The sequence below is a fragment of the Candida theae genome (assembly GCF_024610275.1).
Source record: "Candida theae strain CBS 12239 chromosome Unknown scaffold6, whole genome shotgun sequence".
Taxonomy (NCBI): Eukaryota; Fungi; Ascomycota; class Pichiomycetes; order Serinales; family Debaryomycetaceae; genus Lodderomyces; species Lodderomyces theae.
The window spans coordinates 353,873-377,176 of NW_026261434.1; the positions used below are offsets into that span (position 1 = coordinate 353,873).

A 23,304-nucleotide genomic window follows, 5' to 3' on the forward strand; every position below is an offset into this window, starting at 1 on the left:
GTTCACATCCTCAAGTTGTTCCCATTTTGACTAAATCCTCATCAAAATCACCATAAATGTTATACAACCGAATCAAGTCTTCATTTCTCGCAACCGGGTCCAACACGTCATCAGGCAAGTTGTTCAAGTTGTCAAATACTTGATCATCATCAAAAAACGACATAAATGTAGACCCCTTCCCACTTTCAAAAATGGAGAAATCATCAACACCAACCGATGATCGTAATGTATCGAAATTGAAATTATCAATGTCGTCATCATTAGCAACAACAATCCCCTTTGCCTTCAACCTTTCTCTCTTTAACCTTTTCTTCTCTTCAGTGGCATTCCGAAACTCGCCACATAAGCGACACAAGTGGTGCAACTCCGAAAGCGTAAAGAATTCAATCATATTGGTTCCTTGATGGAAAAACAGTTGGTCACTAATTGCCTTTTCGAAAAACACATCGGGGTTTTCCACACACTGACGCATAATTATGTACGTCATAATGTACAACCGATAACTGTTTATATAAGTACGTGAGAGTTTCCGGAAATTACCAACAAACAACTCTGCTTCAACCAAAACCATGGTGAATAACGTGTCAATAACCTCAAGTCGAGGAATATAGCTAGGCTCCTTGAACACTTTGAATGATAAATCCTTTTTTTGATGGAGTAACCTAATGAAAAATGACGTCAAGAACGAATGCGTTCTAATCATATACCGTTCATTAGCAGCAGTAAGAATATAATCAAAGTTTTTCCCAAACAATTCAACGGAGTTGTCCAACACATGGGTCATTATGTACACAATCTGCACCACGCTCTTGATATATATCTTGAACAACTCAATTCCAGCATTCATCGACGGCGTTTTGGATTCGTTGTACTCGTTCTCATAATGGATGGCAATCATGTAGTACATTCCGGACAAGTTGGTCCTCAATTGCACAAACATGCAGTACTTCATTACCTTGATGACCTGCTCTTCATGCTCCATTGTTCCCGCATCCCACGAATTTCCATTCGGTTCAACTTTAGCTGGCTTGCAAATACCAGTCAGAAAGAAATCCTTTCCGAAAAAATCGAAAAAAATCTTCTCCAAATGGTTTGTATCAGCCAAGATATCCATGACTTTCGGCTTTTCCCAAACATTGTTGATTTTGTTACACAATTGGCGGTAACATTCACATATCGAATTATATCTCTTGATTGTCTCATTTAGTTCACCAGTTATGTCGTTGGACTCGAATGGAGCATGCACATCACTCATCTTCAAGTTCCTCAAGTTCAAATTGGTACCATTATGGAGACTGCTCATTGCGTCCACCTGGGTCAAGTAATTCCACAAATGCCTCCAAGTCTTGATGAATGGCGGGTTTTTGCAAAGAGCATCATACGCAGTATACGACGTTGGGTCGCGGTTCAATCCAATTGCGAGTGCGTGGCGTATACACACACCGAGCAAGATTTGAGAGTCGGCCCCGCAAATACCATGCCCATCATCAGGTGACACTTCCTTGTAAAAATACAAAAGGGTTAATAACTGAACCAACTTGAATGAAGATTTGGCTGCAATCAAGCCATCACCGATGCAAAGATTGACAACTCTTTTAAATTCATCCGATGAAAATTGCGTCATGTCGTGAATCATTGATAACTCCTCAGCGGTATAATCGTTGTAGACGCTGTCATTATGTATCAAACTTTTGAATCCCAATGACAATATTAGCATGAAAATCCCCATTGTTCGTAGATCTTGATTATTGCGAATTTTCAATGAGGTCCACCTCTCGTGTCCAAAGGAAGGGAAATTTGTCAACAAGTTCTTCACCTCCACAATCAAGGACCGTTCGTCAATTATTGGAATGAATGGATGAACATACTTGAAATACCGACAAAACAATTTAAACAGGTTGACCTTATCCGGCAAAATCGCAAGTAGGACCTTTTCAACGATTGCATAGTAGTCTCTTTTATGCAGACCAGTGGAAAACAATTCAAGTGAGGGCATTATACTGGAAATCTTACGCTCTTCCTTCTTGCCGTCACCGACATTTGGCGATTGATTATCAAGTGGCGAGGTGACGTTCAATGAGTTCAACGACTGTTCACGAGCATGGTTGATTGCTGCTTTTGTGAGATTATTCAATTCAACGTCGTTATTAGATTGATTTGAGTTGCTTGGTGCCATTGGAGCTGATTCGAAATTATTGTTCGGGGTGTCGACAGGGGTCATGCTCAATTTCAGCTTTTTATGAAATGGCGGTAAACCATCGCTATGTTTGGATGAAAGCATCGACGCTGAGCCATTCGAATTTCTTCGTTTTCTGTTGGCATCGGTCCTGATGAACTTTGTCATCTCTCCAGCCCTAAACAAGTGAACCGTAAAGTTTCTCAAGATTGTGATAAATGGATCACTTTTAGTTAAACCAAGATAAGAAAGTACACCTTGTTCCTGAACAATGTGGTTCTCTAAAGCTATTGAGTAGCTTGCATTGGAAAAAACATTCATTCTATCCTCGGTACTGACTTGTAAAGACGAATTTGGTCCTAATGGAATTGAAACTAACGAATTCGATGAAAAAGAGTCCTGCACGCTGGGAGATTTCTGCATTGACACTGGCTTCAGTTCATTGGTATACGAGCCCGGTGTTGTAACTGTTGCGCTAGGTTTATGCACAGTTGTAGAAGGCGATGGCACATTTTCAGATGCGACTGATCGTATTCGTGATGTTGGCGAAATTGTCGGCTGATTGGCAAGACTTGCTTCAGTGGGCGATGCATGTTGCGATACAGGGAAAGTCGCCAACGGCGATGTCGCAAGATGCTTTGCGATTTGGGTTCCTACAGGCGGAGGTAGTTGGGGTTGACTCTCTGGTCGCAAAGCAGTTGATGGAGGGGTTGATGAAGACGTGGGTGCCGAAGGAGGCTGTGGCAAGGGAAGTGAGTTAATTGATCCGGTATGCAGGTGGCGAGAGCCTGCTTTAGTAAACACAGAATTAGAAATAGCTGATGGACTAGGTAAATATGGCTTACCATTATCTTGGGAAGGCCTTTGTTGTTGTTGTTGTTGTTGGTGGTGGTGGTGTTGCTGATGGTGATGTTGTGGTGGCGGGATCGGCAATTGTCTGGGCAGAATTCTCTCAGAACTATTATTGGTTGATGGTGGTGGTTGCTGTGGAAACTGCGCGTGATTGACAGGTGGAGCTGATCCTGCTGATGGTGTGTGAGGATTTTGAGCTCCCGGGGATGGATAGTTCGGAGATTGATGTGGTAAAGGTGGTGGTCCATAAAATGGTGGAGTGTGAAACGCATACGGAGAATGCTGCTGCTGCTGCGGTAATGGTGGTGGCGGAGGTGGCGGGGGCCCTCCAGGGGGGTAATGGTGGAGTGGGTTCTGGGGTGCATAACTCGGGGGATCTAATGGATTGGGAGAGGGAGCATAATATTGTTGTGGGTGCTGTTGAAGATGTGATGAATAAGGTCCTGCATGAGGTGCTTGTCCGTTACCAGGGTACTGTTGTGGTGCATTGTAGCCATTGTAGGGGTTTTGTTGGTGCATATCCCCTTGACCTTGCAACTGCAGATGGGGATGCTGGTATTGATGTTGAGGGTGTTGGTAACGGTATCGATATCCCGAGTCAAACTCATACTGACACAAGTGAGTTATTCCTTTTCTTATACACGTGCCACAAACCGGCCTCACCCTATCACACTTGGACTTTCGTTTTCTGCACATGGAACAAGAAGCAGGAATTCTATTTCTCTTTCTCTGGGTTTGTTGCGAAGATTCATTATTGTCACTAAAGCCATTTTCATCGTCAATATCATTGTTTTCAGATGCGACTATAGGGTTGCTGCTGTTATTGTGTGGTGTGGTATCTGTGTTGGAAGACAGTTTATTTGATTGTGGTTGTGGGACAGGGTTTGTCGGCAGATTGTTGTTGGAGTTGTTGCTGGTGTTGGTGGTGGTGCTGCTGCTACCTGGAGCTTGGGGCACACTTGCTGAGGAATTCGGAACAGGCTCCATAGTACTGATATCTACTATGTGTGCAGACAGTCTTGGTTGTAATAGCTTGTATGTATCGATACCCTTTGATGTTATAAAGTCCTTCGGTCTCCAAGAGAGTTTCGTAAATATTATTATTTATTATACAATGAGACAATCCCGTTAAATTTCGGGGTTCTCCAAATAAATTTTATTTTATTTTTTTTTTTTTTCTCTCTCTTTCTCTCTCTCTCTCGCTCGTAAAATTTTTGGGGCTGGTCACCAGCTAAGAATACATATCTGCTGTAGCTGTAAGTGGGGGGAGGGAGAGAGAGATTACATTATATTTTCATTTTATTTGTTATCGCCTGCCAATTGGCAAACAGTGCATATACTTAATGTAGTGAACTGTAAATCTCAACCACCCATGTCTTACTTTACTGAAGCAAACTTCTAAAGCTGGATACTTTCTTGTAGGTCGTGCATTTAGGCTAATATTGGCACAGTGCTTGTGTGCAGTATTGTCGGAAAGCATTGCCGCGGTGGTTTAATATTTTGTTGCGACATTGTAACTTTTTGCAACACACACTTCTTTCAACCACAACATCAGAGGACTTCAGTCATAGACAGAAGTGGATATATAATGTTGTCGGTGGCTCAACGAAACAGTTACTGACGTGCATGTATTTTATATGAATATTCGCTTGAAACAGCCAGCTTATTTTGTCGAGAGGATCTTGGTTTAATTTCTACACCAAAATAAGTAAAATGGCTTTAACATTGATTTGCAAAGTTCTAATATGGATGTGTTGACTCGAAAAACCAGCTATTTTAGACTGAGCAAGTTCTTTTAGGTCTTATGTAACCATTCCATAGACCCTTTTGTTTCCCTAACCTCCTACTTGGAAATAAGTTTCCCTTTATACAAGCTTCATACTATTGCTATGATGGAAGCTAAACATTTGTGACCTTACTATTTTGTCATTTACTTTCCAAAATCAACAAAAGTTATAAGAAGTTTGTACCAGCACCACGGAGCTTATCAGTGTATGAGTAGTAGAACCTTTGGGGGTTGCAAAATAAGGTAGCGCAATACCAGAAAGACGTGTCTCCCTCTTTCTCTCTCTTCAATTCTGTTTACAATTTTTTTTTTTCCCACGCTACTACGCGGTCCAAAGCTGTATCTCCTTTGCTTACAACGCAATCACTTGAACAGCCCAATATACAATGAGCGACGTTGAATCAGGCTCCGATGTTGAAAATTACTATGATGCAGAGGAACTAGATGACTTCATAGACTACAGTGATGAAGAAGTCACAGAAATTGAACCATCAAACGCGTCTCGTTCACACGCAGGACATTCCATCAATACTCCCTTGGAGATAGACAACAGAACTGACAGTGAGGGAGAAGAGGAAGAGGAAGAGGAAGAGGAAGACAAAATAAAGTCCTTAACTACACGATTGAAACCGAACGAAACGCATACGCAAAAGTTGTTGCGTGCCCACATTGCCATTTTGGTATCTGCATTAGGTGGTATTGATCATACGTCAGAAGTAAAGCCTCCTCCATATAAGCTTGGCCACGACGCATTGGCATGTTTGAAGGACATTAAGAGATGGATCAGAGCAGTTGATGAAAAACAAAACAACTACGAAGTTGCCCTCGCATGTGCTGAATGCGGTCTAATTCAAAACGACATTATTGTTATCCTTTGTCAATGGGAGCAGAAAATGGCCAGAAAGGAGAACATCAAAAACAAAACCTCAATGGAGAAAATCATGCTTTCGTGTTTAGAGATACTAGTGCTTTTGACTTGGCCCGTGGATTTTGATAAAAACTTGTCTGAGAATCAAAAATTATTGTATGCAAATATCCGCAAGATCCATGTCCTGTACAAGAAACACATATTGACATTCAATAATGGACAGTTATTAAAAGCCGTGATAAGGCTTGTGCTTCCCGTACTTCAGAAATCAAAAATTGAGAGAGAACCACGCGAAAACCAAATTTTGCGCCTTGTTTTATATCTTATTAGGAACGTGTTGGCTATTGAACCTGTTGCATCTTCAGTTTCATCGAAATCACGAAACACTATTGTTGCATCGGCAGATTTACCTAGTGGAGTCACCCAAGATGATATCTCCATCAACAATGTATTAAAAGTGTTTAAGAAGAATAAGGTTTTACTGCTCTTATTGACCATATCTGGCTCAATAAATGTCGAGTTTGACAAGGACTTGTTCGGTGAAGTAACGCTTGAATGTGTATACTTGATGATTAAAGGGATAGAGGCAAAAGATGTGCTAGTTCGTCTACCCCCAACAACTCAAGCGCGCAGTACCGGCAATGTGTCTATTGATGCATCTGCCCCTGTGGCCCCTTCAACGAGTACAGTTGGTATGCAGTTGCTGGACCTACTAGCAACTGAGGCGAAGAAGAAACAGGCACAAACACTGAAGATTGCAACTAGGCATGGTAAATTTGGCACCTTGTTATCCATTCGCTCTTCTGATGCAACATCCTACGTTGTCTCAGGAGAAGAAGCTTTGGCAGATACTGATGGTACATTGGACAAGTTAGACAAGTCGAAAACTTGGAAAACCCCGAATCACTTCAAGTATGACTCTGATGACTTTGTGAAAACAAGCACGCCAATATACCTTACGGGGCCAGGCAGACAAATCCTTCATGACTTTGTTGACGAGTTTTTGTCTGGTGGCTGTTTTAACAACTTGATTGAAGTGATGGCATCAAAACTCACGAGTCAGTCCGAGTATTCCACGGTTGATGAATTATCCAACGCCAGTTACTTCTACACCATTGCTTGGTTTTTGAACTATAAGCGAGAGCAAATCCTTTTGAACAATACAACATCGTTTGATTTTGGTTCGGTACGAGCAGCTTTGAGTGAAGTCAACTTTATATTGATTGTGACTTATTTTAGAGACTCGTTTGCCAAAAAGTCGTGGAACTCATTACACGTGGCAATGATTTGTTTCAAAGAGTTGCTTCAAATATCGAATTCCATATTTGGTAAGAAAAGAAGCACAAATGAGACTGATGAGGATGATACTCAATACGAAATAGATCGTGAGTTGGCAGAAGGTATCATTCGAAAATTGTTTTCATTTAATGATTTTCTAAACATTTTGGTGCTAATACCACAATCTGCATTTAAGCACTCACCAAGATTCCTCAAACAGTCCATTCATGTGATCACCATCATCTTGAAATCTTTTGAATCTTTTGCCAGGGAGGATTTGCAACTCTATGTTCAAACTAAACGGAAACAAAGCAGGCAAAATAGAAAACGAATTAATGAATTGAATCGAGATACCGATGCAAAACTTTCAGCGGCAATTTACGATTCCGACGATGAAGCAATTGCCGAAAACATCCGTGAAGTTACTCGTGAGCGAAGATTGAACTTCCAAGCCACCGAAGTTCGATTTTTCCATCAGGCTATCGTGACTGCATATATTGAATACTTGTGGCGATTTCAGGACTTGAATGACGAGGATATCAAGATGTGTTTGAGTTATTTCCACAAATTGTTTGTTGTTAGAAAGGATTACAATGGGTTGTTTCGCTTGGATTTCATGCAAATGATACATAAATTGAAGAATCATTTACCAAGAAGTTCCTCAATCAGGTTGAAAGTGGAGGAGTTTATTTACTATTTTATGAAAAAGTTCAAGTTGGCGCTCGGTAGGTTCCCCAATATTGTTGAAGTTTTGTTCCCTAGAATCGAAGAAAGCTCATACAAGTGCTACTTGTCAACTGGGGAGTTGTATGAAAAGGAGGATCTATTGGAAAGGAAATTTGAAAAGAAATTTCAACAACAAGAAGAAGAAACTGACAAGACATACAGGGGCGACGACGACGACGCAGAGGAAGGAGAAGCCGACATTGCATTTGAGTTGGAAGCTAATCCAAATTCGTCAAGACAAAATGGCATTGAGTTAGATCAGTTGGATGAATTGGAAGCCCAATTAAATTCAGAGCATAGACCAAGATCAAAAAACTTGGAACGTGGTAAAGCACACAAGAGGAAATCGAAATCGAAAAACAGCGCAGCCAAGGTTCGTGACACTCCACGTGCCCAACGGAGAGGAATACCAGCTGGTCTTCTTGAAGAATCACAACCCACTCGATCAGCAGAGTTTGTTCATGATTCAGACGATGATTCCGACGATGAGAGACATCAAGAGTTTTTTGCTCGAGAGGAACGATTGAGGAAGTTGTTGAATGAGATTGGAAGTATCACCAATAATGAAAAGTTGGAGGAGTTTAAGAAAGTATGGCTGGTTTACTCAAAGAATGGTGATAAGTCAGTCTCTGACGTAGTTAACAGCGCGGTTGAGAAAGTATCGCTATTTGTTCAAGATGACGATGACGATGTGGAGGAGGAGGAGGATGAGGATAATGCCGGCAGTGACAAGTCTTCACAAACAAGTATTTTAGGAAAGAACAATGGAGAGAATGGCATCTCACATGAAAGCGAAGCCGAATCTTATAGCCAGAGTGCGCAAGAGCTGGAACACACTTCAGATACTTCGGATGTGGAATCAGACACTATCAAACGTGCAAGGGTTGATGATGACCACAACGACGAACAAGCTCAACCAATTCCAGCAAGAAAGAAGCGGCTTGTCATCAGTGACGACGAAGATTACTGAAACAAGTTTTGAACATTATAGCAATTTTTTATTCTAAGCCTATTTTTAATCTATAGCACAATGGTCACTGCCATCTTTATTTCGTACAGCGTCTCTAATGGTCATTCCAGAGCTGATAAGCATGACAGAAAATCCAAACACAATACATCCAACACTAGGCAACGCCTTTCGCAACAAAAACCGTTTCTTCTCCCAGGATTGTGCTAAGTGCCAGTCCAATTGTAGCCACGATAATCGCAAATAACACATTGGCGGAATGATATACGCCATCAAGCTTGCTGAAGTAGCGCCAATAAGTTCAAGAATCATACCCAAATTACAAGTAAATAAACTGACCGCCATGGACGTAAAAACGAGTAATGATGTGATTGCAAAGTGTTGCCATTTGCTCAATTCCAAATGGGACGTGCTTCCTCCGACGGCTTTCCGGCTTAATAAGATCTCCTTCAACACATCACGAACGACAAAGATTTCAAGGGGGAAGGTGGTCAACATATTTAATCCGAAACAGAATCGAGCAAGATTGATCCAATTGTCACTACTTTTGAAATTGTTTAATATGTTTCCCTTTGTCAACATGCCGAAATTCAAGTATCCATTGATTCCCATAATCATACAAAAGATCATTGATATGAAGCATGAAATGTGAGTCAACTTGGTAAATTTTTTCAAAGTTGCATTCCTCATTGATTGATAGATGAACATTGTGTTGTGGTGGCACACTAAGGCGAAGGAAATAACTGATATTCCTTGGAAAATGTTTGCATTGAAAAGCCATTGAGAACCAGCCACTTTACTCTTCAACTCAGATGACACAAATGGTGCACGTACAACAGTCAAGACAACAATGGTAAGCATTCCCAACAATGCGAATCCAGAAGCTTTTGCTAATTTCGAGATATCTCGATTTAGACTCAATGGATACGATATGCACCCCGTGAAAAGAATGATAATAACATTACGACTGAATAGCCATGCAAATGCACCATCGGTTATAGAACTAGGTATGAACGCTTTTAGCACATGCGGTATCGTATCGCCAATAATGACGCAAAATGCCATGCAGCCGCCGTATGCAAATGAACTAATGGATACAAGAAGGACGATTTTACCAGTCAAGCCAAAACAATGATGAACTGTATCTTGATATGACTTCAGTTGTGCAAGTATCGAATTTTTCACAATTAAAACTAGCGTCCAGTCAATGAGCACAGTGAGTCCTATCATAACCAAAATCCCACCTAAAAACCCACTATTTTTGAAAGCCAAAGGTTGACCTATTATTCCTGCACCCAATATCGAATTTGTCATATTCATAAATGCCATCTTCATATTCGAAGACCCAGATGACGTAGATTCTCCTGCTGTTGAGCTTGCTGTTATTGCAGTGGCACTATGTTGCGACGACGCACGTCGATGGCTTTGCCTTTCCGTCTCGTCTAATTCATCAACTGGTATTTCATAGTCAAAGTTATTAATCGTCTCCAATTCAAACTCCTCATCGCTGGCGAGATCATGCGAGGGGTAATTGTAATTCAGCTTGTTCCCATTAGAGGGAAGAAGCGTTTTCCCGCTTGCTTCAGTCGATGCGGACGCTAGATCGGCGGAATCGGGTAATGCAGCGTACTTGTTCTTTGTTATGGACAGTGACATGATTTCAGCGTTGCTCTATGCATAAGCGGTGATCACTCGGGGTGAGAAGGGGAGAGATGCTAAACCTGTGTCTATGCGGTGTTGGATATAGACAAAATGGGCTTGGATCTAGCTTGAGTATCGTTGGTAAGTTTGAACCCCAGATAAGGTGCTGAAAAAGCCTTGCAAAATTGTATTTGGTGAAAAGAACTATTACGCTCTCGTCCAAATTCCCAAAAAGGAAAGTCATGCGGCTGCGAGGTGTAAAAATAAACAACGCACCGCGGTGTATTCTACGTGTAGGACAAGTTCTGGATTTGCTATGTTGCATTGTATACATATATAAACAGCAGTGTTGGTAAAGCGATATTCAGAGCAAGTGAGCAGGAACCTTGTTAATTCTAAATTACTGTCTGATTGTGTTTTAGTATGGACCCCTTATGATGGTTGTTGAAGCAGATGTCGCAATTTGTAAAAAGACATGACACTGAAAATTTGACATTGGCTTATGCGGGTTTTCAAATGAGAAGACGGCATCTCGCAAATATGCTACTAATTACACTAGTACAATAAAATGGCACCACCTTATCACAACAGGAACAAGAAGAGATTCGTTGATCGTCGAGAAACGAAATCTGCTGATATTAAAAGAGCTCTTACACATCGTGCTCGATTGAGAAAGAACTACTTTAAATTATTGAAACATGAAGGGCTAAAAGAACCAAGCAAGGAAGAATCAAAACAAAAAGAAGATGATCAAAGCAGTGACGAAGAAGTCGAGGATGAAGGTGGCGATGAACTGAAAAACGTATCCTATCCAAGATTGAATAAACCGAAACCAACAAGCTTTGCCGAGAGAGCAGCTATTGCTAAACGGAGAAGAGCAGAGAAGCGTAACGAAAAGTTGCAGAGAATACAGGATAAGCTTACTGAGGTAGCTAGACAAGAGAAGATTAGGGAGTTGAAGAAGAAGGAGTTGAGTAAAAAGACAAAACGCGGACAACCTGTAATGGGCCCCAGAATAAACAATCTACTAGAAAAGATCAAAAAGAACAATGATTAATTTAACCAATTTTAGTTGTCTAAAACCTCAGGATCTTGCATTTTGAAACATCAATACAAGATCATATATATACAAAGTGGTCAACCTTTTTTGATAATCGACCCAATTAACAAATCTTTTGAAAGCCCACGAAATTCCTTTAAATTGCCGGTTGATTATATCAACACCTTCCTCGTAGATTGTTTGAGCACAATAGTTGGCCATTATCAAAAAGGTCCGCTCGGGACCTAGGTCAGACTTTAAACTCTCATCCAAGTTTCTAGTTAAATCGTTTGTTTTCAATATCAATAAAATCATTCTTGGCATACTTGACAATATGTCCATCAAGTCCTCTAATACTCCCAGTTCATGATTATTGATTTGCGATTGAATTTCTTCAATTTCCTCTTGTGATCTTTTCGATTTGATGTCTTTATTCAATACAGTATCAGGGGCCCTACCCGTGATTGCACTAACGAATATCTTAAACTTTTGTTCACCTTCAATACCAGCAAACACTTTGGCATACTTTTTCATCCCCGGAATATCATGATCCAATACAGCTAGCCAGAAATGAGCATAGTCGCGTTTCATTTGCAATGGAATATCTCTGTATAGTCCATGGTCGTATAGGATAATCTCGAAATTATAACCGTTGTGTGGTTTAACTTTTCTTATAGCCAAGTTTCCACCATGTGGGTCACAATGTAACCCAACATCTGGTCTGAAAATCATTTCGTTGAATATATGGGTTAGGCAAGCACTTACTTTGGATCTGTCTATATGGTTCTTTTCATAGTAGTTGAAGTTGTCTAATCTAGACCCAGCAACGTACTCCATAACCAATATTCTCTTTTTTGCTTCTAGAACATCTGGAATTTTCAAGTAGGAAACATCTTTGAAATGCTTTGCTGTTCTTTCAGCATTTGCTGCTTCGTTTGTAAAATCGAGCTCAACAAAAATCGAATTTTGCATTTCTTCACCCAACCAGGTTAGTGGATACTCAGGAAAAGCTTTGTACATCAAGTCAAACACCAACCTAGTTAACTGAACATCTAACGGCACAAACTCTTTCAAACTAGGATGCTGAATCTTGACCGCAACTTTCTGTCCGTTTTTGCGCAACCTGGCAATATGAACTTGAGCTAAACTTGCAACACCAACTGGATTTGGATCAAAATCAACAAACATGTCTTCTAACTTGACTCCGAGATCAGTTTCAAACAACTTTTCAATTTCCTCCATTGAAGATCTGGGACATTTGTCTTGTAATGGAATCATAGTGTCTGTCCATTCACGAGGCAACAAGTAAGTCAACGCAGTAATATGTTGTCCTAATTTGATGTAAATACCACCATTCTTCTCCAAAGCTTTCAAGGTAATTTCAGCAGCTTTCTTGTGGGTTTTTGATAATGCATCTTGCCGTGCTGTTGTTGAATCAAATTCTTTGTTCAAAGTCTCTCTATATAGAGCAAAGCACCGAACCATGGCAACTGTGACGACACCAACTCGATCTACAGTCAACACTGCATGTCTGAATTTGTCACTAGTGTAGTACAATGCTGACCCACCTATACCTATCCCCACACCAACTGCAAAATACTTGAGAAACCTCTTAGACTTTGGTTCTTTAGCATTGGTGAAACTTGCTGTTGCCGATGATGATGATGAAGAAATTGCATATGATTTTTGTAATGACTGAGATGTGTTCAACCTGTTACGCGAAAGAGCATGTCGTAATGTGAACGGGCCCCCCTTGTGTCCAACTCTGCACATATGCAGCTGCTCTATGAGTCTGATCATGGCGGTGGCCTTGGTAAAAAAAATCTGGGGATAAATATTGTACGATGGATTCGGGGTTGCGGATTTAAGCAACAAAGATAGTCTTTCCTGTCTAACCATAATGTCGCAAATAAATATTGACTGTTGCGATACATACATTTTCGCGACATAGGTTTGTAACTGCCTTTCAACAAAGCACGGTAACCATAATAGTGAAACAACTTCATCTACCAATGACCTCGTGCCTTTGTTTCAAGATAGAACAATTTTGAGACTCTTTTCAAAGGGTTTTCTATGCTACACAAACAAAACTTGACTAAGCATTACAAAAAAGAAGCAATATCATTCGACTGAGTGAGGTATTATTGGCCAGTTTCAATATTAGGAAAGTATTACACACAGTTCAATGAAAAGATGAGTGTATTTAAAGGGCCCATAAAAGCCGCTACTATGCTGGTTGGATTGGCTGATCTTCTGATTGCTTTATTTGCTTGTTATCTAACGCTACTAATTCAGTGTCGGTCATGAAAGTTCACACAGCGATGCTTCTTTACGCTGCCATGGCTGTAGTGGCTCCACTAGCAGTGGATAGCGAGACTGCCAAGAATTACACAAATGGAATTGATGCAAATGGCGCAAACAAAATGAAAATCAAGCACCTGTTTGCATTTCCTATTTTCAAGTTCAAGCTCAAGTTGCCATTTCAAAACACTTCTCCAAACTCATTACCACAAGGACAAATTGGGAAAGTTGAGGAAGGAGACAAACTGCCATCAGTAAGTAAGGAATGGAAATTTCTGCCAGATGGTACATCTGCGGCTACACCTACAAGCACAATCGATATCAAAGACGACTCAAAGAAGAATAATGAGGACGTGGATGAATGTGACGGATCTGAAAACAAGGACACAAATGAGCCTCCAACTGAGACTTCGAAAGGGTTTGGTGACGTGTTCATGGAGATGATGAGTGTAGGTAAAGATTTGACTTTGGAAAAGATTGAGGTATTGAAGGATGTCTTGTTTTTGATTGATCGTATTAAAGAAGAAACCGATTTCGCAAAGGATCACAGTACTGCAGATGTCGGTAACTTAGAATCAGAGAATACCGAGACTAGCACGAATGATGACAATACGTCCTTAGGAAAGCACGACTTTGCTACAATTGGATCACAGGCGTCTCCAGATGCTAAAATTGATGTTTGGAGATCTTCGATTGCACAAAGTGAATTTAGAAAGTTACTGAAGAGACACGAGATCACGCCAGAAGATTTGAGCAACGCCATAAAGTTGGGAGATTTGAAGAAGTTTTTAGAGAAAAAGAAGAAGAAGAAGAAGAAGGAGGACTCAAAGGATAATGGGGGTGACGAAGACGAGAAAGATTTTGATTTCGATGATCTGAATGAGGAGAGCGGACAACTCCTCAAACGTGCTGATCAAACTGAACCCATTTTTGAAGCTAATGATTTCAGTAAGCTCAAAGAGAAACTCGGAATGTCCAGTAAACTGAACGAAGATGGTGACTCGGACAAGGAAGATACCGGCAGTCGCAAAATAAAGTCTCATTTCAAAAAGCCACCTAATTCCAAGAATGATGCATTGCTTACCACGATTACAACTGCTTTGACTCCAGAAACCAATGCTTCCGATGAAGACTGTGCTGACAAAAAGCCTCAACCAAAGTATTACCCCTCTCTACACCCTAAAGGGGAAGAGTTCCCAGAAGGATTGTATGGCGGCGAGCCTCTATTGGAAGAGGATGATTGCGACGACGAAAATAAGGATGGCAAAGAGAAGTCCTACAATGTTCCAATGAACTTGAGAGAGAAAACCAAGTTACAAAATCCCAGTTTGCAAGTTAAGAGAAGCATTGAAGTATCACAAACTGATGATATCAAATTTGTGAAAAACGATGTTGAGCTTCCAAGGGAATCTAGATTAGTGGAGGATGGAGGAACGCCCACTACTGACGTTTCCAATGGTCCTGATTATTCTGATGATGAGGACGACGATGATGAAGGAAATGAAGATGAACTGGGAAAGAAGAAAAGCAAATGGTCCTGGAGCTCTATCTTTGGGTTTGGAAAAAACAAGAAAGAGGAAGAACCTACTTCAGATGACCCCGAATTTGCATCAAACTGGTTATTGAGGAAAAATTTTAGATCCAGAAAGGCGAAATCAAGGTCTTCTGAGATTACCACAACAACGGTTTTCAACACACCCAAGCCAACTGAAACTGGAAATGACAACGAAGAGGAGGAGGAGGATGATCCTGACTGTCCAAAAGAGAAAAAGGAAAGATTAAGAAGAGAAAAGGAAGAAAAACTCAAGAAGAAAAAGGAAGCGCTTAACAAGGATAAAGAGGCGTTAAAGAAGGAGAAGAAATTACTCAAAGACAAGTTGAAGAAGGTACCAAAAACCAGCTCCAAGACAGCTCCAAAAAAATTTGCACCTCATTACCAAAATGCTCCCCCAAATGGGATTGGCCTTGATGCTCCCGCATTGAAACTGGGAGAAGTACCAAATGGGTTGTCACCAGTAAATCTGGTGACCTCAGAAAAGCGCAAGAATTTTTTATTACTAATTCCTGATCAAGGCGACGCTAGACTTTTGAACCCAGAAGAGTTTGCTAATGTGGCTTCAGAATTTGATCAAGCTTTAGTAGTGAATGTTGCGTACAAGACAGTTCAAACTGCTTATAAAATTGCAAAAAACAGGCATTCAGGCGATATTGAAGATGTTGCGGACGTTGAAGAAATTGAAGATTCTGCTATTCGTAAGCATATTTCAAAGGACAAAGACTCATTCGGAGTGGTAATTAAGAATAGAAAAGCTATTGACGAAGCAGTTTCGAAATTCTTTGGTGGAAAAAAGCATGGAGGTTATGTCTCTGACCGGAAATCCGACGACGACAAAGTTGCAAGTGAGCCAGAGGATGGAAGCTCGTCTCACATCAAATTTGTGGGTTACGATTCTTTTGAAGCTCACAAGGCTACAAAAACCAATGACATTGGTTTCGAAGAAACAATTGAGAAGGTGTTTGATTCATTAAAAGAATCGGGATTGATTAATGAAATTTTGACCATGTCCATAAAGGATAAGTTGGTGAGAAGTTCATTTATGGATTTGACAATTGAGAGTCTTCAGAATGGCGAAATTCCATGGGATGGCTTGTTAATGGCAATACAAGCTCATGGATGGGATGTAGACGTTGAAAAGTTGACCTTTAAGAAACCTGAAATTGGAAAGATTTTGTCAAAGTTGGTTTTGGAAGCGATTCCAGTATTGCTTGAGAGAGGTGTTTTAACCCGGTTGGATGTGATTCGAAAATTGTCTTTATCTGAGAGGTTACCGGACTTTAAGATCCCTAGTGACGTAGAAGAGAGTGTCAAAGAAATTACTGAGGATGATGAAGTTGAGCACAAATCTAGTAATGTAAAGTTGGAGAAAGGACATCTGGAAAAACACCATTATACAAAGAACTACAACCTGACTTCTGATCCTGTTGTAGAACACCACAAAGAGAAGAATAAACAGCTTGAGAAGCAAGATCACTTGAGAGTTTACCCTGGACAAGACCATGAAAAAGATGGCCACAAAGTTGAATGCAGTGACTCCAAACAAGAGCATTTCGAAAAATTAAAGGACGGAGAATTGGTACACGAAGAGGACAGTAGTTGCAAGGATCTACACAAACATAAAGAAAATCACCATGAAGAGAACAAGGGTGGAGACTTGAATGAGGAGCGAATTGAGATTGATTTTGGTGAACTTCAAAAGGAGAAGCTTGAACAAGATTACAGGTTAGACGCTAACCCTGATGCTATAAAATCTAAGCGTGACAAACTCGCATTGGACAAGAACTTGAAATCGTCCACCTCACTCTCCAAAGAACACGCTAAGGATCACTATGAATCCAATCGTACATTGGGAGGTCAACGTCATTCAAAAGAACGCTATGCTAAAGAACACCATGAACAGGAACGTCATGAAACGGCACCAGGTGTGGAACAGTATGAGAAGCAAAAACACTATAAAGAAGAACATGCAAAGGAGAATCATGAATTGGGTCCGCAAGAACATGAACAGGTCGTGAAGGAACATGGCAAAGCTGGTAACCAGCAGAACAAGCTTGTTGCTGCTGATCTTGCTAAGGAATCCCAGTTGAATGTTGGAGAAAATTTGCAAGGGGAAAAACCTATTCAAATTCGTCCTGCTATTCCTGGTCAAGTCTTACTTTCCGTTGTGGGATAGAAAACTCAAGGTAGTTTTCAGTGTTTTGGCTCTACCTTTTTCTTTCTTTTTTCTTTTTTTTTTTCTTTCTTTACATTTGTTCTTGAGAGTGGGACGGGATGGCTTAAGGGGTCAACTCCCCTCTATCTCTCCATGCTATACTCATTTATCCATGTTTTTCATTTTGTTCTAATTTTGGTTGTGGCTTGGTGTCACTATACAACTTTTGCATCCGAGGGATGCGGTTTACACGATTACTTTTTTGTTTTGTTACCCATTTCAAACGTGGAATTGTTTTGCCATTTCATGTTTTGGCAACTCCACATTTACAAGTCCCTCATTAGGCGATTATTCCATAGACAACGGCTTTAGACACTTTTAGAGATTTTTAAAAGAGTTTTGTTATGTTTTTTGTACAGCTATATTCCATTAAAATTTTGATTTGCTTATCAGTAGTAACGCTACTTATTGAAAGAAACCCTCGATATTACCGTTTCCAAGATTATTCAACCCCATATCCAAGTCATCATTAAGTCCGTTCCCGTTGGCAACCGTGCCAAAGTGTGCCAACATATTTTCTTGATTCAAGAAATCAAAGTCAAAATCATGAAATTGATTCAATACGTCCAAGTTTTCCAAACCATTCATGAATTGTAATGGCTGTTGTGGAGGCAGCTGATTTTCTTGAATCTGTTGTGGTTGCTGTGGTTGCTGTGGTTGATGGGGACCAAGTGACGGGACTCCTCGACCAGACATTGCTGGTGTAGCACTTACTTCCGTGTCAGCACCGTATTTCACTGATTCGGCGTCTCCAGCGGTAGTTATATTGACTGATTGCAACTGTGGTGGTATAGTTGCCGAATAAACCTCTTCGCTCCCACGCGAGCCCAGTGGACTCAGTGTATGCGTCTTGAAAGTTTCAAAGTTACCTCTTATACTCGATTCAATTTGATTGGGGTACAAATTCGATCTCATCATTGATCCATGATCAAATGGACACTTTTTCATCTTCTTGTTCATGGCTGATTGCAATTGGTGGTGCTGTGGCGACTTACGACTTGCTGCTTGCAAAGGTGGTGGTAACTGACTCACCTGCACTTCTTCATCATTCATAGGGGTTGTGATCAGCGAAATTGGACATTTGGGCACTTCTCTTTTTGAAGTATTTGATTCATTCAAGGACATTGTCTCGGCTGGAGTAGATGCCGTGTTCCCACTACTGTGCATAATGGGACATCTGGATGCGGATCCTGCAATCAGCTTCCCTGTGTGCACAACAGGACAAGATGAGGATGCCGTGGTTGCAGCCGCTACTGCTGATTGCGCATCTCCATCAGCAAAAACGGGACAAGCAGAAGAAGTGTCTCCAGTTTTGAAGTTGGGTATTCCAGAATGAAGTTTGGAGTAATTCAAGTCCTTGCTCAAGGTAATGTAAAACTTCCACAATTTTGTAAGTTTTGTTAATCGCTCCTTGTTTATCAACACCGAATCCAAAAAGGTCACAATCTGTTCAATCTCTTCAGTAAGGTTATCCATACATTCAGTAGGCGTAAGGACACCTCTGTTTGTCAATACCGTTGTACATTCTTTTTTCAACAAACCAGATGGTTGAGTCTCATTTCTGAATCTAAAGAGAAGTCCAACGACGAATTGGACCAGTCTCGTCAACACCTCTGTCCCTATTGAGTAAAGATACTGAGCGTGGCGTTTTGGAGTTACACGTAACAGCTCAATAAGCAGTGACAACTTGGTGAAAATACTTGGCACAACAATATTGATTATTGTAGCATCTCCTAATTCTTCCCCTTGTAACATTATCAAATAAATCATAAAGTACGACAAGTAGTCAAGAATTATCAAAATTTCAAACTTTCTAGCCTCGCTAAACCGTTGAATTCCCACATCAGTAATCCAAGTTTGACATTGTTTGATCAACTGTTCTAAAGTGCTGATGATTAACTTGTTCGATCCTAAATTCAAAATTCCATTATATAGTGAGCACGACACATTGGCAATAAGGTAATGCACGTGCAAGGAAACAATCAATTGGTCTTCGCCCAACTTGGACAAAAACTTCAAATGATACTGCAACAGGTCCACTTCTTCAATCTTGTGATAAATACGCCTCAATAACCCATCCAAGTACTCTGAATGCTTCACCAATGGAACGAAATTCAATGTGACCAAATTGGTTAGTCTAACAATACTAGCCCAAAGGTGACAAAAGTGTAGCTTCAAGTCTTTTCTACGCTTTTTGTACTGTGATCTGATCTCCACCAACTCGGGGTCTTTCCAAATCTCCAATGGGCCATCATCAAGTAACAAATGGAGAAATGTTGTATATAAAGAAGTGAAGGAGTTTTTTGTGTCAGTGATGCTTGATCCTGGCTTTCTGTAATCATCAATTTCCCTATTTAGTAAGGCAATAACCGCGGCACAGTAAGATAATGACTTGTTGCACTTTTCGTTTTCAAAATGAATTAACAACTCTTGAACGTTGTGAAGCAAGTTATTTTGACGGGGACCAAGGCTTAACAACAAAACTTCATTGGGGAAGGTATCTTCAAATTGATCGCACAAATCTTTATCGATAGCTTCTTTGAATATCACTCTCAACTCGGACAACGTTTCTTCAACAATCAAAACCAACATGCATAGGAATATTCCACAAGATTTCAATTGTGCCTCAAAGTCTGGCCCTCCTGTATTCTGTGGCAAGTTGAGCACAACTTCATCATTCGTAGTCTTTTTGAAAACAGCTTGAATGTCAAACCGGTAAAACGAAAGAATGTCTTTACTTTCAATATCACTGTTGTAATAGTAGTCTAGCAAAAAGTGTATTTGCTGTACATTCAACTTTGATTCACCTCTGGGTAAACTGATCAATGATTCCCAAAGACGAATCATTTTCAGCTGGAGGTCGGAAAGCATGGGCTTCTCATTTATTATTGCTGCTGATTCAAGCTTCATTGTTGGGGATACCGAGGTTGATTTCATTGGACTTGGCGTTGTGAACTGTTGCTCTTCCGACATAAAATTGAAATCACACTCAACTACAGGACACCTCAATGGTTGGCTCTGCTGCAGTCTTGGTTCCTTGTTTGATCCATTGGGAGTAGTTGGACGAAGCGAATGTGTAAAGTCAATCTCATTGATTTTGTAATTCGACTTCTTCGGTGCCTTTTTGACAACAGTGTTGCTATTGTGGCCTCCTTTCAACATATTCATCTTATACACATGATACATCTTTTGCAAATTAGTAATGCGAAACCATAGCGTGGTTAGTTGTGGGTCTAATTTGATGATATTAATCCAAGAATAGGTGTCCACGTAGACATTTTTATTGCCAATGGTAGAATTATTAATACTGCAAAGAGTGTAATCATTCAACATTTCTATCTTGTTGTTGTTGTTGTTGTTGTTGTAGGAATTTGTCAAGGGGCTTATCTTGTTCAAAACTGTAATTAGGATATGACCCAGATTTGATAATTGCTGTTGTTGTTGTTGAAGCTGCAGTTGCTGGTGTTTAGTTGTAGCATCAATGGGTGATAGCTGCTGTTGTACAGAAAGCTGGCGCTTCAAATCATCTATTTCTTTCCGCTGAGATTGTATAACCTTTTCATTTCTTTGTTTCAACTGACGATATTCATCCGTTTGTTGTATTCGTGCAGGCGAAAGTGACTCTTCTAGTAAGGAGCAACGTGGCGAGGTCAATTTCGCATCTGTGGCCTTGACGCTGTAGTACTTGTCAAAATTGCCATTGTTGTCGTCGATGTTATTGGTTACATCTCTAGCAGACACATCAGCCCACGGAGGCAAAGCGTATGAGCAAAGATGACCAACTGAGTATTTGATACAATTGCTGCACGCTGGTCTCTCCTTGGAACAAAAGATCTTTCGTTTGGAACATTGTATACAGCTTTTGGGAGTCCGGTTTCTTTGTCGCTTAGGTTTGGATGAGGAAGTTGTGGACGACTTTGTCAAATTTTGCTCCGTCCCTACCATGATAGTCGATCTTTGGACTGGGTGTATTGGTGTGATGGGCTTGGTGTGTGTGTGTGTTTTTTTTTTTTAATTTTTGATTTGAGCTTATTAATGTGGAGATGTAAATCAAGTAAACACAAGAATGAAGCGTGCACGCTATATTTCCATCTGATGATGCTTTTGCCAATGTGGGTTATGTAGTTGTATTATACCAGGAGTAACACAATATTTAAGGCTCTCTGTATAGAAAGAAAGTTAACCTTTTTTCTTGGGAAAAGAAACTCAAGTAATATTATAAGACGAGTGTGAGATATTTTGTGAGTGTAAGTGGGTTTCTCTTTTGCTATACTTCATTGGACAGAGTGTAAATGTAGCAGATATATATACATGGGCACAAAGGTTTTACAGAATGAGCTAATATAAATCACGCAGAAAGCAAGAAGATGCTGTCTAAAAGTTAGTGAAGTATTACAAAGGTGTCTATTTTGCGTATCTGCTTACAAAGAGATTCCGCTCAATACATACATATATATGTATATTCCAGCGCTTAAATTCCTCACACTATGACCTATAAAGAACAACGAATACATAATTTCACCTGACAATGAACTCACATCAACCTTTTATACTACAAGAGTGACCGATGTTTCTAACCATGTGTACTTTCTTTCTCTGTAGCTCGTGCCGTTTTTTTGTTGTTCTTTACTCGTGAACACAAAACAGAGACCGAACTCGGGAATAAATAGCAGAGTAGTACATGGTTGCATTGTAGCTTATACGGAGTTTCCAACGCCGACCGAGTTCCCAACAAAGGCCAAATTTTTACATAATTCATTTGTCGTCCCACTTTTTCATTGTTAAGAGACCAGAAATGGATATGAATTGGCCAAACAATGGAGAGATACTAGCTCATATGACGCATGGATTTGATGAGGTTTTGAATGGAGAAGGATTAGGTCAAGTGGTGGCTGATTCCTTGCCCGTCCCCTTCTCGATTCCACAACGTTTTCGCACCTTTGAACAAATTACACAAACAAATTATCCTTTTATCTATTTCATCAGCAGACGTACACAGTCAGAGTTTTCCGCCCTTTCATGATGGATATCACCTCAATTCTTGGAAGAGGAAGGGTATGAGACATGTTGGAGAATTTCTAAGTGACTAGGCAGATACTCACCAAAAGAACAGTAAAAGAACCGCACAGCGATATTCTTATACTTCTCGAAGAATTCTAAGTCATCAGTATGTCACTTAGATGCTTAGCTTCGAAGCCACCTCTTTTGCGTTAGCTTTTGAGTGCCACAATAATTGTGTCTTCTGTCTTAGTACTTCTCATTCTTTGCATTGTAAAAAAGAAAAGCCCTACAGTACAGCTATTGTAGGAATAAGGTTTTGTAACGTCTTAACCAAAATAACTTCTTGTTCAAACAAACCGATTCACCCGATAACTCCATCCAATCACCACAAAGTGCAAAACCTAAATTTACAAAATAAAATTCCGCTCAAGAACTTTGCCACTATACTAAAAGTGCAACAAAGATCGGGTTGTCTCAAATCGTGGGCAGCTTCTACATGCGAGCCCCTTAATGATGTTAGGGGTCTTCTGAACTGATCCTCCCCCTTCCTTCTGAGTGCAACTCGTCCTCCATATATCCAGCTGATTACATGTTATAAGAGCTCTACAATCGACAAGTAGTGATTAGACACAAAATTCATGCAAAACACTCGGCATTCGGAATACAAACCTGTGTATTCTACTTTACTTCTGCCTCTCCGATTTCTCATGTCTGTGCCTTTTTGTCCAGTTTGTCCAACTCCAAAACTTCCTCGATATCAAGCTTTGATTTGTAATCATCAGGAACCACCCTCAAGTTTCTGTGAAACTTTTCCGGTCCCAAAATCAAAATTACAACCATTGCAGCAAAAACTGCACCACAGAAAATACACATAACTTTTCCGTAGTCGTAAACACCAG

The 23,304-nt window shown here is 40.3% G+C and overlaps 7 protein-coding genes across 7 annotated transcripts; 3 read left to right on the forward strand and 4 right to left on the reverse strand. All coding sequences in view use genetic code 12, as the record gives it.

Annotated features, from left to right (window-relative positions):
• Positions 1–10: 10 nt before the first annotated feature.
• On the reverse strand, positions 11–4,015 carry ZCF13 (Zcf13p; the record flags this gene model as incomplete). Its single annotated transcript, XM_051751837.1, has 1 exon — positions 11–4,015. One exon carries the CDS (start codon positions 4,013–4,015, stop codon positions 11–13), a length of 4,005 nt encoding a protein of 1,334 aa, XP_051609117.1.
• A 1,185-nt stretch (positions 4,016–5,200) lies between these two features.
• On the forward strand, positions 5,201–8,656 carry YBL053 (Ybl053p; the record flags this gene model as incomplete). The annotated part of the gene is made up of 1 exon (XM_051751838.1): positions 5,201–8,656. The coding sequence occupies one exon, from the start codon at positions 5,201–5,203 to the stop codon at positions 8,654–8,656; it is 3,456 nt and encodes a 1,151-aa protein (XP_051609118.1).
• Positions 8,657–8,701: 45 nt separating this feature from the next.
• On the reverse strand, positions 8,702–10,309 carry KGF57_002517 (uncharacterized protein; the record flags this gene model as incomplete). The annotated part of the gene is made up of 1 exon (XM_051751839.1): positions 8,702–10,309. The coding sequence occupies one exon, from the start codon at positions 10,307–10,309 to the stop codon at positions 8,702–8,704; it is 1,608 nt and encodes a 535-aa protein (XP_051609119.1).
• Positions 10,310–10,862: 553 nt separating this feature from the next.
• Positions 10,863–11,351, forward strand: FYV5 (Fyv5p; the record flags this gene model as incomplete). The annotated part of the gene is made up of 1 exon (XM_051751841.1): positions 10,863–11,351. One exon carries the CDS (start codon positions 10,863–10,865, stop codon positions 11,349–11,351), a length of 489 nt encoding a protein of 162 aa, XP_051609120.1.
• Positions 11,352–11,378: 27 nt separating this feature from the next.
• KGF57_002519 (uncharacterized protein) lies at positions 11,379–13,232 on the reverse strand (the record flags this gene model as incomplete). The annotated part of the gene is made up of 1 exon (XM_051751842.1): positions 11,379–13,232. The coding sequence occupies one exon, from the start codon at positions 13,230–13,232 to the stop codon at positions 11,379–11,381; it is 1,854 nt and encodes a 617-aa protein (XP_051609121.1).
• A 404-nt stretch (positions 13,233–13,636) lies between these two features.
• On the forward strand, positions 13,637–17,365 carry KGF57_002520 (uncharacterized protein; the record flags this gene model as incomplete). The annotated part of the gene is made up of 1 exon (XM_051751843.1): positions 13,637–17,365. The coding sequence occupies one exon, from the start codon at positions 13,637–13,639 to the stop codon at positions 17,363–17,365; it is 3,729 nt and encodes a 1,242-aa protein (XP_051609122.1).
• A 444-nt stretch (positions 17,366–17,809) lies between these two features.
• Positions 17,810–21,349, reverse strand: ZCF20 (Zcf20p; the record flags this gene model as incomplete). The annotated part of the gene is made up of 1 exon (XM_051751844.1): positions 17,810–21,349. One exon carries the CDS (start codon positions 21,347–21,349, stop codon positions 17,810–17,812), a length of 3,540 nt encoding a protein of 1,179 aa, XP_051609123.1.
• Between the last annotated feature and the right edge of the window lie 1,955 nt (positions 21,350–23,304).